The sequence below is a fragment of the Tursiops truncatus genome, chromosome 18 (genome assembly GCF_011762595.2).
Source record: "Tursiops truncatus isolate mTurTru1 chromosome 18, mTurTru1.mat.Y, whole genome shotgun sequence".
Taxonomy (NCBI): domain Eukaryota; kingdom Metazoa; phylum Chordata; class Mammalia; order Artiodactyla; family Delphinidae; genus Tursiops; species Tursiops truncatus.
In genome coordinates, this window is record NC_047051.1 from 35,427,065 (window position 1) to 35,442,228 (window position 15,164).

The 15,164-nt window shown below is 34.4% G+C and overlaps 1 protein-coding gene across 2 annotated transcripts in view; it reads left to right on the plus strand.

Annotated features, from left to right (window-relative positions):
• The window catches only part of KLHL1 (kelch like family member 1), a 374,004-nt gene that overhangs the window by 324,259 nt on the left and 34,581 nt on the right, over nt 1–15,164 (plus strand). For both annotated transcript variants that reach the window (XM_019945984.3, XM_019945985.3), the window contains one exon: nt 13,672–13,834. In XM_019945984.3, coding sequence (XP_019801543.2) covers nt 13,672–13,834 — 163 coding nt within the window. The remainder of the gene's footprint in view (nt 1–13,671; nt 13,835–15,164) is intronic.

The window sequence follows — 15,164 nt, forward strand, 5'->3', positions numbered from 1 at the left end:
TTTCCCTAAAATACAGCCTATCATTTTGTTTTATCTATATGATAAAATTTTTATGTTTCATTAAGACTGTTAATTATATACAGTACAATCAAAATCAATTTTCCTATTTTGTTTGTGACAAATATAAATAGTTGCATATTCCATAAATCAGTATGAATAAAAACATAGTGATTATTCAACATCTTAAAGCACTAACTTGATGTTGAATCGAAATAATTGCTAAACATTAGAAATAAGTGTAAAATATCAATATTTTAGGTAGAATTTATAACTAAGAATAATAAAGGGAGAACTATCAGAAAAATGGTGTAAAAAGCGATTGGACTGATATGAATCCAGACCATGTCTATGTTTGTTCTTAGACAAAGTTTTGACCTTGACCCTGTTTTTTGATCCTCGGTACATGAAATCACATTAAACTAAAAGTTACTTTTTATTTTTAAAAAAAGTGCTAAAAACCCTCCCAAGAATTTTAAGTACATTTTCTCGTTTAATTCCCACAACAGCTCCTTGAGATGAGTAGTATTATTATCACTATTTTTACAGATTAGAAAACAAGAGCTCAAAGAGATGAAGCAATTGACTTACTCTTACAAAGATACTCAAAACTTTTTGCACCTAATTCCATGCTCTAACAGTGACTTTTTATTAATATTGTGCTCAGGTTATGGTTTGGAAATCACCTTCATGTCAGTCACCTACAGTGGACCCTCCATATCCACAGGTTCTGCATCAGCAGATTCAACCAACCAAGGACTGAAAAATATGTGAAAAAAATTCTAGAAAGTTCCAAAAAGCAAAACTTGAATTTGTGTGAACAGGCAACTATTTACACAGCATTTACATCATATTCACAGCTATTTACATAGCATTTACATTGTATTAGGTATTAGAAGCAATCTAGAGATGGTTTAAAGTATATGGGATGATGTACGTAGGTTATTGCAAATACTATGCTATTTTATATAAGGAACTTGAGTATCCTCTGATTTTGGTATGAGAAGGGGCAGTCCTGGAACCAATCCCTTGCAAATACGGAGGAGAACTGTTTTCCCAGGCAATGGGTAAATTCCTAAGCATTTTTTTTTTTTTTTTTTTTTGTGGTACGCGGGCCTCTCACTGTTGTGGCTTCTCCCATTGCGGAGCATAGGCTCCCTACGCGCAGGCTCAGCAGCCATGGCTCACGGGCCCAGCCGCTCCACGGCATGTGGGATCTTCCCAGACTGGGGCACGAACCCGTGTCCCCTACATCGGCAGGCAGACTCTCAACCACTGAGCCACCAGGGAAGCCCCAATAAATAATATATATTTTAAGCTTAAGTGATTTTGTAGGATTGCATGAAAAATATTCCTAGTAACTTATTCCATTTTGTACTACCTGTGGTCAACATTTTAAAAACATATTTGTATTAATCCATTTATATTTTACATCATAATTATATATATAGATTCATATCAAAGATATTGTACATATTGTATGTTACATACATTTATAATATTGGGGAAATTTTCACAAGGTCTTTCTCCTCTTTCTCTCTCTCTATATATATAGAGAGAGAGAGTGAGTGAGAGAGAGAGAGAAAGATGTATTTAATATACATCTCTCTCTCTATATATATGATTTTGTAGGATTGCAAAAATCTACATATATATGTCTATATATAGAGAGAGAGAGAGAGAAAGAGAGAGAGAGATGTATTTAATATCTTTGGGAAAATTTTATGGAGTAATGTGTATAAAACATATATAATTTTACTTATCTATTTCCCCATTCCCATTATGAAAGTTATTTTTGCTTATTTCTTTGCACAGAACAACTGTAAAATATTCATTTTTATGAACTATTACTTGGTGATTCATTGCTTCTGAAGTAAAACTATTTGATGGCGGTGGAAATGTCATCCTAATCATTAGTTATAAATATTTACTTGGTGCTACTATTTCCTTGATGATGACTTTAATAAATGATTTAAGAAAGGAAATCAAAAATAAGTTATGGGGGCTTCCCTGGTGGTGCAGTGGTTGGGAGTCCGCCTGCCGATGCAGGGGACACGGGTTCGTGCCCCGGTCCGGGGGCATCCCGCGTGCCGCGGAGCGGCTGGGTCCGTGAGCCATGGCCACTGAGTCTGCACGTCCGGAGCCTGTGCTCCGCAACGGAAGAGGCCGCAGCAGTGAGAGGTCCGCGTACCGCAAAAAAAAAAAAAAAAAAAAAAAAGTTATGTCCAGAAGGTCATATGCATATTGTGAAGCCATTGATGATTTAGATATATTTTGTGACTTCCATAACATAATTAGCAATATTATAGTAATTTATTCAACATAATGATTAAGTCAAAATAAATTTAAATGCATTACTATTCATTTAAAACTAAATATTCTCCGACTAGGCAAAAGGAAATCTGATATTTCACAGGCTTGTGCTTCTTAAATTATGTAATTAATGGTAAATATCTAAACAGTAAAGCAATACTAAAAATTAGTTCCATGATTTACTTATTTTGCATAATTACAACATGTATTCTCTATAAATCAGAAGGACTGAGAGTTTAGAATAAATTTAGCAATAGTTTGAATGGATAATATTAATGAGGATAGAGAAAAAGGATAATTTCTTTCTCAGGAGAACAAATTAAGATTCTGATTATATTAATACAGAAATAGTAAAACAAATATTTTGGGGTAAATTATGTAAGCAATAAATTTTGCTTTTAAGTAAAAATATTTGGGGGAATGACTTGTACAAATGACCATTCCCAAGATTACTCTCTATATTCAAAGGCCTTAATGTCCATTGTATTTATTTGTGCTCTAAAACCCACATGGATAATGTTCAGCTTTAACTGTGCTATCTTACTTGAAAATTAAGAATGGTTTTCTACTTTCATTGAACTATCTTGAAGAAAAATTACATAAAAATTCTAATATTTGACTGCAGAATTTTCAAAAGGAATAATATGTGCAAGAGCTAGACTTTAACATATATAAATTATTATATGTATGGGAAAAGAACATTTTGGTAACAGTAAACATCAAAAAGATATTTAAAATTTTTTATTAGAAGTAATCATGCAATTATTTGGCTTGAGACACAAAAAATAACATTAAATATTTCCATTGCTTCTATTAGATTATTATTTTCTTAATGCAGGTTTAATATTGTTACTGAAAAATATTTTTGCATTGTTAATCTTGTTTTACTGCATTTGCAAAGATATTTTTAGTAAACATGAAGAAATTGAAAGTATCATTTTGAAATTATTCTGGCCTAATTATTCACTCTGCTTAATAAGATCCTTCTGCAAGGGAAAAAAATCACACAATCCTGGGTATACAGTACTTGCTCAACTGTTAAGTTATAAGTAGAGATGTTTGGGATATGAATTTAAGTTTTGAGGCTGATGATACACCTTACAACTACTCCGTCATCCCGCTTGCAGTTCTTAACGTCTCAGCTTTAATGACTTATACTAAGGGAGACCATAGTGTCCATTCTATTTATATAACAACTAAAATTATTAAGAGCTTGTTATTTGCTGAGCACCGCAAATAATTGAGGTAGGTACTCTTGGGGAATGAGGGTACTGAGATACAAGAAACTTAAGGTATTTTTTTCCCAGTATCACATAGCTGGTAGAAATAGACTGAGATTTGAGCCCAGGCAATTACACTCCAGTGGCAGAGATGCCAACACTCTTCTGCCTTTTTTACTGCCCCTGGCCCTGATATTCTCACCCAAAATACCTTGATTACTTAAAGAATATTAATATATAAAATCGTTCAATTATGTCTGTGTTCCTATTTTCTATATTCCACATTAGAATGTAAGCTCTATTTTATCTCCAGCAGCAGATATGGATACATTCTAATATTTTTTTAGAGAAAGTTAATAGATTAATTGCTTATCTAAATCTTTCTTGACTTATTGTAAGAAATATTTACTAGTTCTTATACCTCAATTACTATATTTTATCTTCTCTCATAATCACAACTTTAAATTATAAAATATTTCAAATTTTTGTAAAGGCTAGATCATAATACTTTCACTAAGCATTGTTAAATTTCCCTCCAAAGTGGTATTCCTAAATGACAATTTCATGATAAAAATATAAGTTCCCAATATTCTTAACAGTGTTTGATATTGAAACACTTTTAAATTAAAAAAAAAATTAAAGTATGGTTGTCAAAAACTTTCTCTCAAACATGTTTTATTTTTATATCCTGATTATTCTGATTGCCACTTATATCAAACATATATGCTTATAGGACTTTTATATATCCTTTTCTATAAGTTTCCTTTTATATCTTCCTAAGACTTGAATATGAGGATAATGATAGCAATTACAATAGCTTACAAAAGTTGAATGGCAATAATGTATCAGATTCTGTTCTAAGTGCTTTATATACATTAATGCATATAATTCTTACCAAAACACAATAAAATCATTATTATAACTATTCTCACTTTAGAGATGAGAAAATTGCAGTATAGAGAGATTAAGAAATTTACCTATGTAAGTGGTAGAGCTTGAGGAAAATCTTTAAAACACATGTATAAACCAAGGCCAAAATATTAATGACAGATTAATATATTTGATTATATTATTTTATTAAATTTGTGCACTAAAAATAAAGTTAGAAGTCTTAAACATACACATTGAATTTCTGGCCTTGAAGGAGTATCTAGTGTCTGTGTAAGCTTTCTAGACATGTACAACTGTGAATGATGAATAAAATACATATATCAAATTATTGAAGACATCAGAGATAAACCAAGGCAGCCAGGACTTGAGAAGCAGATATCAAAACTAGAGACAATACTAATTTCTATCAGAAATGAAATGGACCTATAAAAGTTGCTTATTCCTACAATGTAATAGTATATGCAATGGAAAATAATAAATGATTGCCTCACCTAACAACCTGAATCAATGTCATAGACATAACTTGAAAGGAGGAAGACACAATGTCTAAGTTTGAGCTGCTATAACAGAATGCCATAGACAGAGCATAAACAACAGAAATTTATTTCTCACAGTCCGGAGGTTGGGAAATCCAAGATCAAGGTGCTGTCAGATTCTGTGTTTGGTGAGAACCTGCTCTTGGTTCACAGACAGCCATCTTCTAACTGTGTCCTCACATGGCAAAAGGAGTGAGGGAGCTCTCAGGGATCTCTTTCAGAAGGGCACTAATTCCATTCATGAGGGCCTCTCCCTCATGATCTCATCACCCTTACCAAAGGGCCCACCTCTTAATACCTCACATTGGAGGTTAGGATTTCAACATGTGAATTTTGAGGGGACATGAGCTTTCAGTCTTTGACACACAAAAAAAGAATATATTAAAATATGTTAATTTGTAAATTTAAAATAGGGGGAAAAACTTACTATAGGCAGAAAGAAATCAGAAAAATTATTACCTTTTAATGGAGGTTAGTGACTGGAAGTTGGTATTCTCGTATGGAAACAATGTAGATGATGGGTATGTGGTGTTGTTTGTGTGAAAAAATATCTTATAAATTTTGTATTTTGTATATGTTATACTTTATGAGTAAATGATTTTTATGAAATCAAATAACCTCAAAAAAATTTTAAAATAAGTCACAAATCAAATATATTTTAGAATTATAACTGAATAAGTAGTTACCAGAATGGATTAAAACTTGTACAGTACTGGTCCAGAACCTACTTTCAAAGTCAGCAGTAACTTTTATCTCTCCAGATACAATAGAAGTTTGTAGTTGGCCAGAAATATGCAGGTAAATAATTGACCCACCCTCCTGGAATCACTCTTCATGCTTAGTTTCTAGATACCAAAAGTTTCTGGAAAACCCTCCGACCTACCTGACCATTTCTTTTCTGTCTCCTTTGTTCTTTCTTCTTGTATTGATTTGGAATTGATATTGGAAACACTCTAAGTAAGGTCTTTTGTGAGTAATGTACTTAATCCATTTTAGCTAAATATTCATTGACAAATATATATAAGCTCAGTGGGGGTAGGGACTTTGTCTTGTTCACCTATGTGCTCTTGGCATTGTGTCTTTGGTGGTAAGAAAAATTCCTGAGACATAATAGACATTCAATAAATAGCAGTTAAATGAATGAATTAAATAACTAAAAAGCATCATTTTACTTTCACATCAGTGTTGAGACATAATTCTCCATGGATCTTTCATATTTCTGCACAGCTTTTGAGCAAAGCAGTGACCACCCCTCCACCAAATTATTAACAGAAATACTAGGAAGATAAAGATAGTTCCTATCTCCAAAGAGAAAGTCAGGCATACTTAAAAGCATGAAGATAATGTCTCCTTCCGGAGTAATGGGCATGTAAGTTTATTGCCCATTATAAATTAATTTACTTTCAACTTACAACTTTCAACTTCAACTTTACTTACAACCCATTGCATGTACAGGTTTCACCTGATGCTTTTCAAAGCAAAAATTTTATTAGACAAACTTAAACAGACAAGAAAGACTTTATTCAAGGTTATTGCAAGAAGGAAGAAAGGCCAGAATTGAGGCTAAATTCACCTCCAGTAAAACAAAGGTGGGAGAGCTTTTGAGACCTGGAGTGAGTGGGGGAATCATAGGCAATCTATGTTTGCTAACTGACCTTACCTAAAGGTAAAATAAACTTTCTACATTCCAGACAAGAGGTAGACTTACAACTTGAAGCAAGGTGTCAGATGAAGTTAAGCCCTTACTCTCCCACAGAAACTGGGAGATAAGGATGCTATCTTTCTTGAAGATTATATTCCCAGGTCCTTGAGAAAAAGCGTCTGTGGGCGTAACACTGGCAAGAGGTTTTTTTAAAAGATTTACATCTCAAAGGGACAGAGAACTTATAATTTTCAATTACAAGTTGTTCAAAGTAAATTCTCTAAGGAAAGTGAGGTCAGGACTCTAGAGGCAGGAGAAACCTGTCTAAAGTTTGGTCAAGCTGAAGGAAATGTTAAAGCCCTCTTGGCATCACCCTGTGGGAATTGGGGCTTGAAGAACCAGTCAAAAAAATTGGTGATTCTCTGACTATTGCTGTTGCTATGAGTAATAACTACCTTTCCTCTTTGACTCAGGAGTCTTGTGTCTTCTCTCAATATACATACATTTGTGGCAGTTTACCTTGTCAGCTAGCAAATAGGATAAAGTCACAGATGCTTCAGAGTTCTTAACAATCTGACATTAGATTTTGAACTTTGGGGAAAATTCACCAGAATTTCCCTACACTGAATGAGACTGAATGAGATCACTTCCATCAATATTAACATAATATGTAAATATTTAGCAACTGTTTAAGATCTAAGAAAACTCATCTAATGAAGAAGTGAATTGACTGGAAAAACAGTATATAAAAGTTGTATATATTGTCCCATTGATGACTCATAATTAATTTAATTGCTAGTTTTTAATGATTTCAGTTTATAAGAGGCATCATATTTTCTAAGCTTTAGATAAGTTTATTATGAAGTGATGGGGAGCCAAAGCACAGAGAACCCTAACCTCAAATTCAAACTGATAATGTTACGTTGCTTAATGCAGCATTGCTTAAAGCGATAAAGTACTTTAAACAACAGTGTAGAAATAATCTTCAAAACGTGAGGCACAAGATGCATCACCTCTGATTTTTAGATTTTGCTACTTCACATGGTCATAAATAAGGAAATGTATTATCTTTCATAAAGCATTTAGGTCATAATATTTAGTTGGATTCCATTTTTTTCACTTGAATGAAAAAATTCAATTAATAGTGAAGAGTTTCTACCTCATTGCAATTGTTTTTTTTTTTAAATTTTATTTTATTTATTCTTTTTATACAGCAGGCTCTTATTAGTTATCTATTTTATACATATTAGTATATATATGTCAATCCCAATCTCCTAGTTCATCCCAACACCAACACCAATTCCCCCTTCCCCCCTTGGTATCCATACATTTGTTCTCTACATCTGCATTTCTATTTCTGCCTTGCAAACCAGTTCATCTGTACCATTTTTCTAGATTTCACATATATGCTTTAATATACAATATTTATTTTCATCTTTTTGACTTACTTAACTCTGTATGACAGTCTCTAGGGCCAACCACATCTCTGCAGATGACCCAATTTCATTCCTTTTTATGGCTGAGTAATATCCTATTCTATATATGTGCCACATCTTCTTTACCCATTTGTATGTCGATGGGCATTTAGGGTGTTTCATGGCTTGGCTATTGTAAATAGTGCTGAAATGAACATTGGGGTGCATGTGTCTTTTTGAATTATGGCTTTCTCTGGATATATGTCCAGTAGTGGGATTGCTGGGTCATATGATAATTCTTTCTTTAGTATTTTAAGGAACCTGCACACTATTCTCCACAGTGGCTGTATCAATATACATTCCCACCAACAGTGCAAGAGGGTTCCCTTTTCTCCACACCCTCTCCAACATTTGTTGTTTGTAGATTTTCTGATGATGCCCATTCTGAACGGTGTGATATAATACCTCATTGTACTTTTAATTTGCATTTCTCTATAATTATTGATGTTGAGCAGATTTTCATGTTCCTCTTGGCCATCTGTATGTCTTCCTTGGAGCAATGTCTATTTAGGTCTTCTGCCCATTTTTTGATTGGGTTGTTTATTTTTTTAATATTGAGCTGCATGAGCTGTTTATATATTTTGGAGATTAACCCTTTGTCCATTGATTTGTTTGCAAATATTTTCTCCCATTCTGAGGGTTGTCATTTTGTTTTGTTTATATTTTCCATTGCTGTGCACAAGCTTTTAAATCTTATTTCCATTATTCTAGGAGGTGGGTCAAAAAAGATCTTGCTGTGATTTTTGTCAAAGAGTGTTCTTCCTGTGTTTTCCTCTAAGAGTTTTATAGTGTCCACTCTTACATTTAGGTTGTTAATCCATTTTGAGTTTATTTTTGTGTATGGTGTTAGGGAGTGTTCTAATTTCTTTCTTTTACATGTAGCTGTCCAGTTTTCCCAGCACCACTTATTGAAGAGACTGTCTTTTCTCCATTGGATATCCTTGCCTTCTTTGTCATAGATTAGTTGACCAGAGGTGTGTGGGTTTATCTCTGGGCTTTCTATCCTGTTCCATTGATCTATATTTCTCTTTTTTGGGCTAGTACCATATTGTCTTGATTACTGTAGCTTTGTAGTGTAGTCTGAAGTTAGGGAGTGTGATTCCTCCAGCTCATAATTTTTTCCCTCAAGATTGCCTTGGCTATTTGGGGTCTTTTGTGCCTCCATACAAATTTTAAGATATTTTGCTCTTGTTCTGTAAAAAATGCCATTGGTAATTTGATAGGAATTGCATTGAATCTGTAGATTGCTTTGGATAATATAGTCATTTTCACAATATTGATTCTTCCAATCCAAGAACATGGTATATCTCTCCATCTGTTTGTGTCATCTTTGATTTCTTTCATCAGTGTCTTATAGTTTTCTGAGTACAGGTCTTTTACCTCCTTAGGTAGGTTTATTCCTAGGTATTTTATTCTTTGTGTTGCAAGGGTGAATGGGATTGTTTCCTTAATTTCTTTTTGATCTTTAGTTGTTAGTGTATAGGAATGCGAGAGATTTCTATGCATTAATTTTTTATCCTGCTACTTTTCCAAATTCATTGATTAGCTCTAGTAGCTTTCTGGTGGCATCTTTAGGATTATCTAGTATATATCATGTCATCGGCAAACAGTGAGAGTTTTACTTCCTTTCCAATTTGTATTCCTTTAATTTTTTTGTCTTCTCTAATTGCCGTGACTAGAACTTTCAAAACTATGTTGAATAAGAGTGGCGAGAGCAGATATCCTTGTCTTCGTCCTCATCTTTGAGGAAATGCTTTTGGTTTTTCACCATTGAGAATGATGTTTGCTGTGGGTTTGTTTTATATTACCTTTATTCTGTTGAAGTATTTTCTTTCTTTGCCCATTTCTGGAGAGTTTTTATCATAAGTGGTGTTCAATTTTGTCAAAAGCTTTTTCTGCATCTATTGAGGTGATCATATGGTTTTTATTCTTTAATTTGTTAATATAGTGTATCACATTGATTGATTTGTGTATATTGAAGAATTCTTGCATCCCTGGGATAAATCCCACTTGATCATGGTGTATGATCCTTTTAATGTGCTGTTGGATTCTGTCTGCTATTATTTTGTTGAGGATTTTTGCAACTATATTCATCAGAGATATTGGTCTGTAATTTTCTTTTCGTAGTATCTTTGTCTGATGTTGGTATCAGTGTGATGGTGGCCTTGTAGAATGAGTTTGGGAGTGTTCTTTCCTCTGCAATATTTTGGAAGAGTTTGAGAAGCATGGGTGTTAGCTCTCCTCTAAATATTTTATATAATTCACTTGTGAAGCCATCTGGTCCTGAACTTTGTTTGTTGGAAGATTTTTAATCAGAGTTTCAATTTCATTACTTGTGATTGGTATGCTCATATTTTCTATTTCTTCCTGGTACAGTCTTGGAAAGTTATACCTTTCTAAGAATTTGTCCATTTCTTCCTGGTTGTCCATTTTATTGGCATAGAGTTGCTTTTAGTAGTCTCTTAGGATGCTTTGTATTTCTGCAGTGTCCATTGTAACTTCTCCTTTTTCATTTCTAATTTTATTGATTTGAGTCCTCTCCCTCTTTTTCTTGATGAGTTTGGCTAAAAGTTTATCAATTTTATTTATCTTCTCAAAGAACCAGCTTTTAGTTTTATTGATATTTGCTATTGTTTTGTTAATTTCTATTTCATTTATTTCTGCTCTGATCTTTATGATTTCTTTCCTTGTACTAACTTTGGGTTTTATTTGTTCTTTCTCTAGGTCCTTTAGGTGTAAGGTTAGATTGTTAATTTGAAATTATTCTTGTTTCTTGAGGTAGGATTATATTGTAAACATCCCTCTTAAACTGCTTTTACTGCATCCCATAGGTTTTGGGTAGTCATATTCTCATTGTTATTTGTTTCTAGGTATTTTTTTATTTTATTTTTGATTTCTACAGTGATTTCTTGGTTATTTAGTAACATATTGTTTAGCCTCCATGTGTTTGTGTTTTTTCCTTTTTTTCCCCTGTAATTTATTTCTAATCTCATAACATTGTGGTTGCAAATGATGCTTGATATGATTTCAATTTTCTTAAATTTACTGAGGCTTGATTTATGACCCAAGATGTCATTGTTCCGTGTGCACTTGAGAAGAAAGTGTAATCTGCTGTTTTCAAATGGAATGTCCTATAAATATCAATTAAATCTATTTGGTCTATTGTGTCATTTAAAGCTTGTGTTTCCTTGTTAATTTTCTGACTGGTTGATCTGTCCATTGGTGAAAGGAAGGTTTTAAAGTCCCACACGATTACTGTGTTACTGTCAATTTCCTCTTTTATAGCTGTTAACATTTGCCTTATACATTGAGGTGCTCCTATGTTGGGTGCATACATATTTATAATTATTATATCTTCTTCAGTTGATCCCTTGATCATTATGTAGTGTCCTTCCTTGTCTTTGGTAACATTCTTTATTTTAAAGTCTATTTTATCTGATATGAGTAGTGCTATTCAAGCTTTCTTTTGATTTCCATTTGCATGGAATATCTTTTTCCATCCCCTCACTTTCAGTCTGTATGTGTCCCTAGGTCTGAAGTGTGTCTCTTGTAGACAGCATATATACGGGTTTTGTTTTTGTATCCATTCAACAAGCCTGTTTCTTTTGGTTGGAACATTTAATTCATTCACATCATTCACATTTGAGGTAATTATTGATATATATGTTCCCATTACCATTTTCTTAATTGTTTTGGGTTTGTTTTTGTAGGTCCTTTTCTTCCCTTGTGTTTCCCACTTGGAGAAATTCCTTCATCATTTGTTGTAGAGCTGGTCTGGTGGTGCTGAATTCTCTTAGTATTTGCTTGTCTTAAAGCTTTTGATTTCTCCATCGAATCTGAATGAGATCCTTGCTGGGTACAGTAATCTTGGTTGTAGTTTCTTCCCTTTCATCACTTTAAATATTTCATGCCACTCCCTTCTGGCTTGTAGAGTTTCTTCTGAGAAGTCAGCTGTTATGAGAGTTCCCTTGTATGTTATTTGTCATTTTTCCCTTGTTAGTTTTAATAATTTTTCTTTGTCTTTAATTTTTGTCAATTTGATTACTCTGTGTCTTAGTGTGTTTCTCCTTGGGTTTATCCTGCCTGGACTTTTGTGGCTATTTCCTTCCCTATGTTAGGGAAGTTTTCAACTCTAATCTCTTCAAATATTTCCTTTGACCCTTTCTCTTTCTCTTCTCCTGGGACCCCTATAATGCAAATATTGGTGCATTTAATGTTGTCTCAGAGGTCTCTTAGGCTGTCTTCATTGGTTTTCATTCTTTTTTCTTTATTCTGTTCCACAGCAGTGAATTCCACCATTCTGTCTTCCAGATCACTTACTGGTTCTTCTGCCTCAGTTATTCTGCTATTGATTCCTTCTAGTGTATTTTTCATTTCAGTTATTGTATTGTTTATCTCTGTTTGTTTGTTCTTTAATTCTTCTAGGTCTTTGTTAAACATTTCTTGCATCTTCTTGATCTTTTCCTCCATTTTTTTTTCTGGGGTCCTGGATCATCTTCACTATCATTATTCTGAATTCTTTTTCTGAAATGTTGCCTATCTCCACTTCATTTATTTGTTTTTTGGGGTTTTATCTTGTTGCTTCATCTGGTACCTAGTCCTCTGCCTTTTCATTTTGTCTTTCTGTGAATGTGGTTTTTGTTCCACAGGCTGCAGGTTTGTAGCTCTTCTTGCTTCTGCTGTCTGCCCTCTGGTGGATGAGGTTATCTAAGAGGCTTGTGCAAGCTTCCTGATAGGAGAGACTGGTGGTGGGTAGAGTTGGGTGTTGCTCTGGTGGGCAGAGCTCAGTAAAACTTTAATCCACTTGTCTGCTGATAGGTGGGGCTGAGTTCCCTCCATGTTGTTTGTTTGGCCTGGGACCACCCAGCACTGGTGCCTACAGGCTTTTTGGCAGGGTTAGTGGTTGACTCCAGTAGAACTCACACCAAGGAATACTTCCCAGAACTTCTGCTGCCAGTGTCCTTGTCCCCACGGTGAGCCACAGCCACCCCCTGACTCTGCAGGAGACCCTCTAACACTAGGAGGTAGGTCTGTTTCAGTCTCCTATGGGGTCACTGCCCCTTCCTCTTGGGTCCTGATGTGCACACTACTTTGTGTGTGCCCTCCAAGAGTGGAGTCTCTGTTTCCCCCAGTACTGTTGAAGCCCTGCAGTCAAATCCTGCTAGCTTTCAAAATCTGACTCTCTGTGAATTCCTCCTCCTGTTGCCAGATCCCAAGTTGGGAAGCCTGACATGTGCCTCAGAACCTTCACTCCAGTGGGTGGACTTCTGTGGTATAATTGTTCTCCAGTTTGTGGGTCACCAACCCAGGAATTTTGAGATTTGATTTTATTGTGATTGCACCCCTCCTTCTGTCTCAGTGTGGCTTTTCCTTTGTCTTTGGATGTAGGGTATCTTTTTTGGTGAGTTCCAGTGACTTCCTGTCAATGATTGTTCAGCAGTTAGCTGTGATTCTGGTGCTCTCACAAGAGGGAGTTGCAAATGTTTCTTCACTGCTAGAACCTATTCTGAATGGCATCATAATTTTTACTATTAATTTGATTTTAGAACCTCACTGTGGAATAAATCCATTCGGTTTTCATTTCTTCCATGTTTTAGGTGTGACGGTACTAGAAGGCCCTATCTATGCCGTGGGAGGCCATGATGGCTGGAGCTATCTGAACACAGTGGAGAGGTGGGATCCTCAGAGTCAGCAGTGGACATTTGTAGCTAGTATGTCAATTGCCCGAAGCACAGTTGGTGTGGCAGCATTGAATGGCAAGTGAGTAGACTTTCCTTTTTTATTTGAAAAAAAAAAGTTTTTGATTGAATATTGTTTTAATAACATTTAGTAAACTGTTTTGATAAAATATTTAAATCTTTGGTTTTTGATTATTTTTTTAAGTTTAGTCTTCATGGATCATTGACAGATCAAGACTGCATATTTTTCTGATTGCCCCTTCTTATAAAATAAAACCCAAAACTTCTTTACAATAACTTTTTTTTTAAGTATCACGTATATTTCATGAGAATTATGTGAACTAAAGATCTGCATATTTATATCCTTTCTGGTAAAATAGTCTGAGGAGCCTGCAAAATACTACTAAAAATTTGGTACTTAATATATTTTTTTGCATGATTGTATGTCTCTTCACTTTTCTCCTTTTCCATTCCTATCACCCTAAATGGGGAATTTTCAAACACAACACTGTTGATATTTTGAATCAGATAAATCTTTGTTTGGTGCAGGGCTCTGTCCTGTGCATTGTACAGTGTTTAGCAGCAGACTGGCTTTTATCTACTAGATACCAACTGCAACACCCTGCCCAATGTGGTAATCAAAAAAGTCTCCAGACATTGCCTAATATACCCTCTGGGATGGCAAAATACACTCCCTCTCACTGCCATGAGAAACTCTGCCCTAAAAAAGCTAATAACACCCCTGGTTTGAACAACAGCAAAAGCTTCCAATCTGTTTACTTCTCTTTCCCCTAAAGTCCATTTGCTAAAGCTGCCACAGCTGCTTAACAAATGCAAGTAATATTTCAGTCCTCTTCAAGAACTTCTCTTTACAATTAGAACACAATGCCTATCTTTACCTAAAGGGACCTACTGGATCTTATTTCTGCCTATTCTACATTTTTTCTCTGTACGTCAGCCAAATTGCCCTTTTATCTTTGCTTCAAATATAGCAGCTCTAACCAAACTCAGTCCCTTTGAATGTGCTCTTTTCTTTGTCTGAGATGTTGTTCCTACTCACCATCACGTGCTTGGGGTTTTCTAATTTTTCAGGTTTCATCTCAAAATTTGTCCACAAAGAAAGTTATTTACTATTAATCCTATTAAATTAAACCACTCTGCACACTATCCCAAACTGCTTACTGTTCTTAAAATTACATACATTACTGTTTTCTCTTTGCACTAGATATACATGTTTAATGAATGTTGGGCTTCAATTTTCATTTAGGTTTATTTGATGCCTAAAATTATATTCTTAGTGTCATGTATACTTCCTGACAATTCATTTAGGATTTTTCCTGGAAATAAATGTTTACATATTAATTAGGGAAAATGTTAGATCTATACATTTGAAATCTTTTCATCTGAAAATG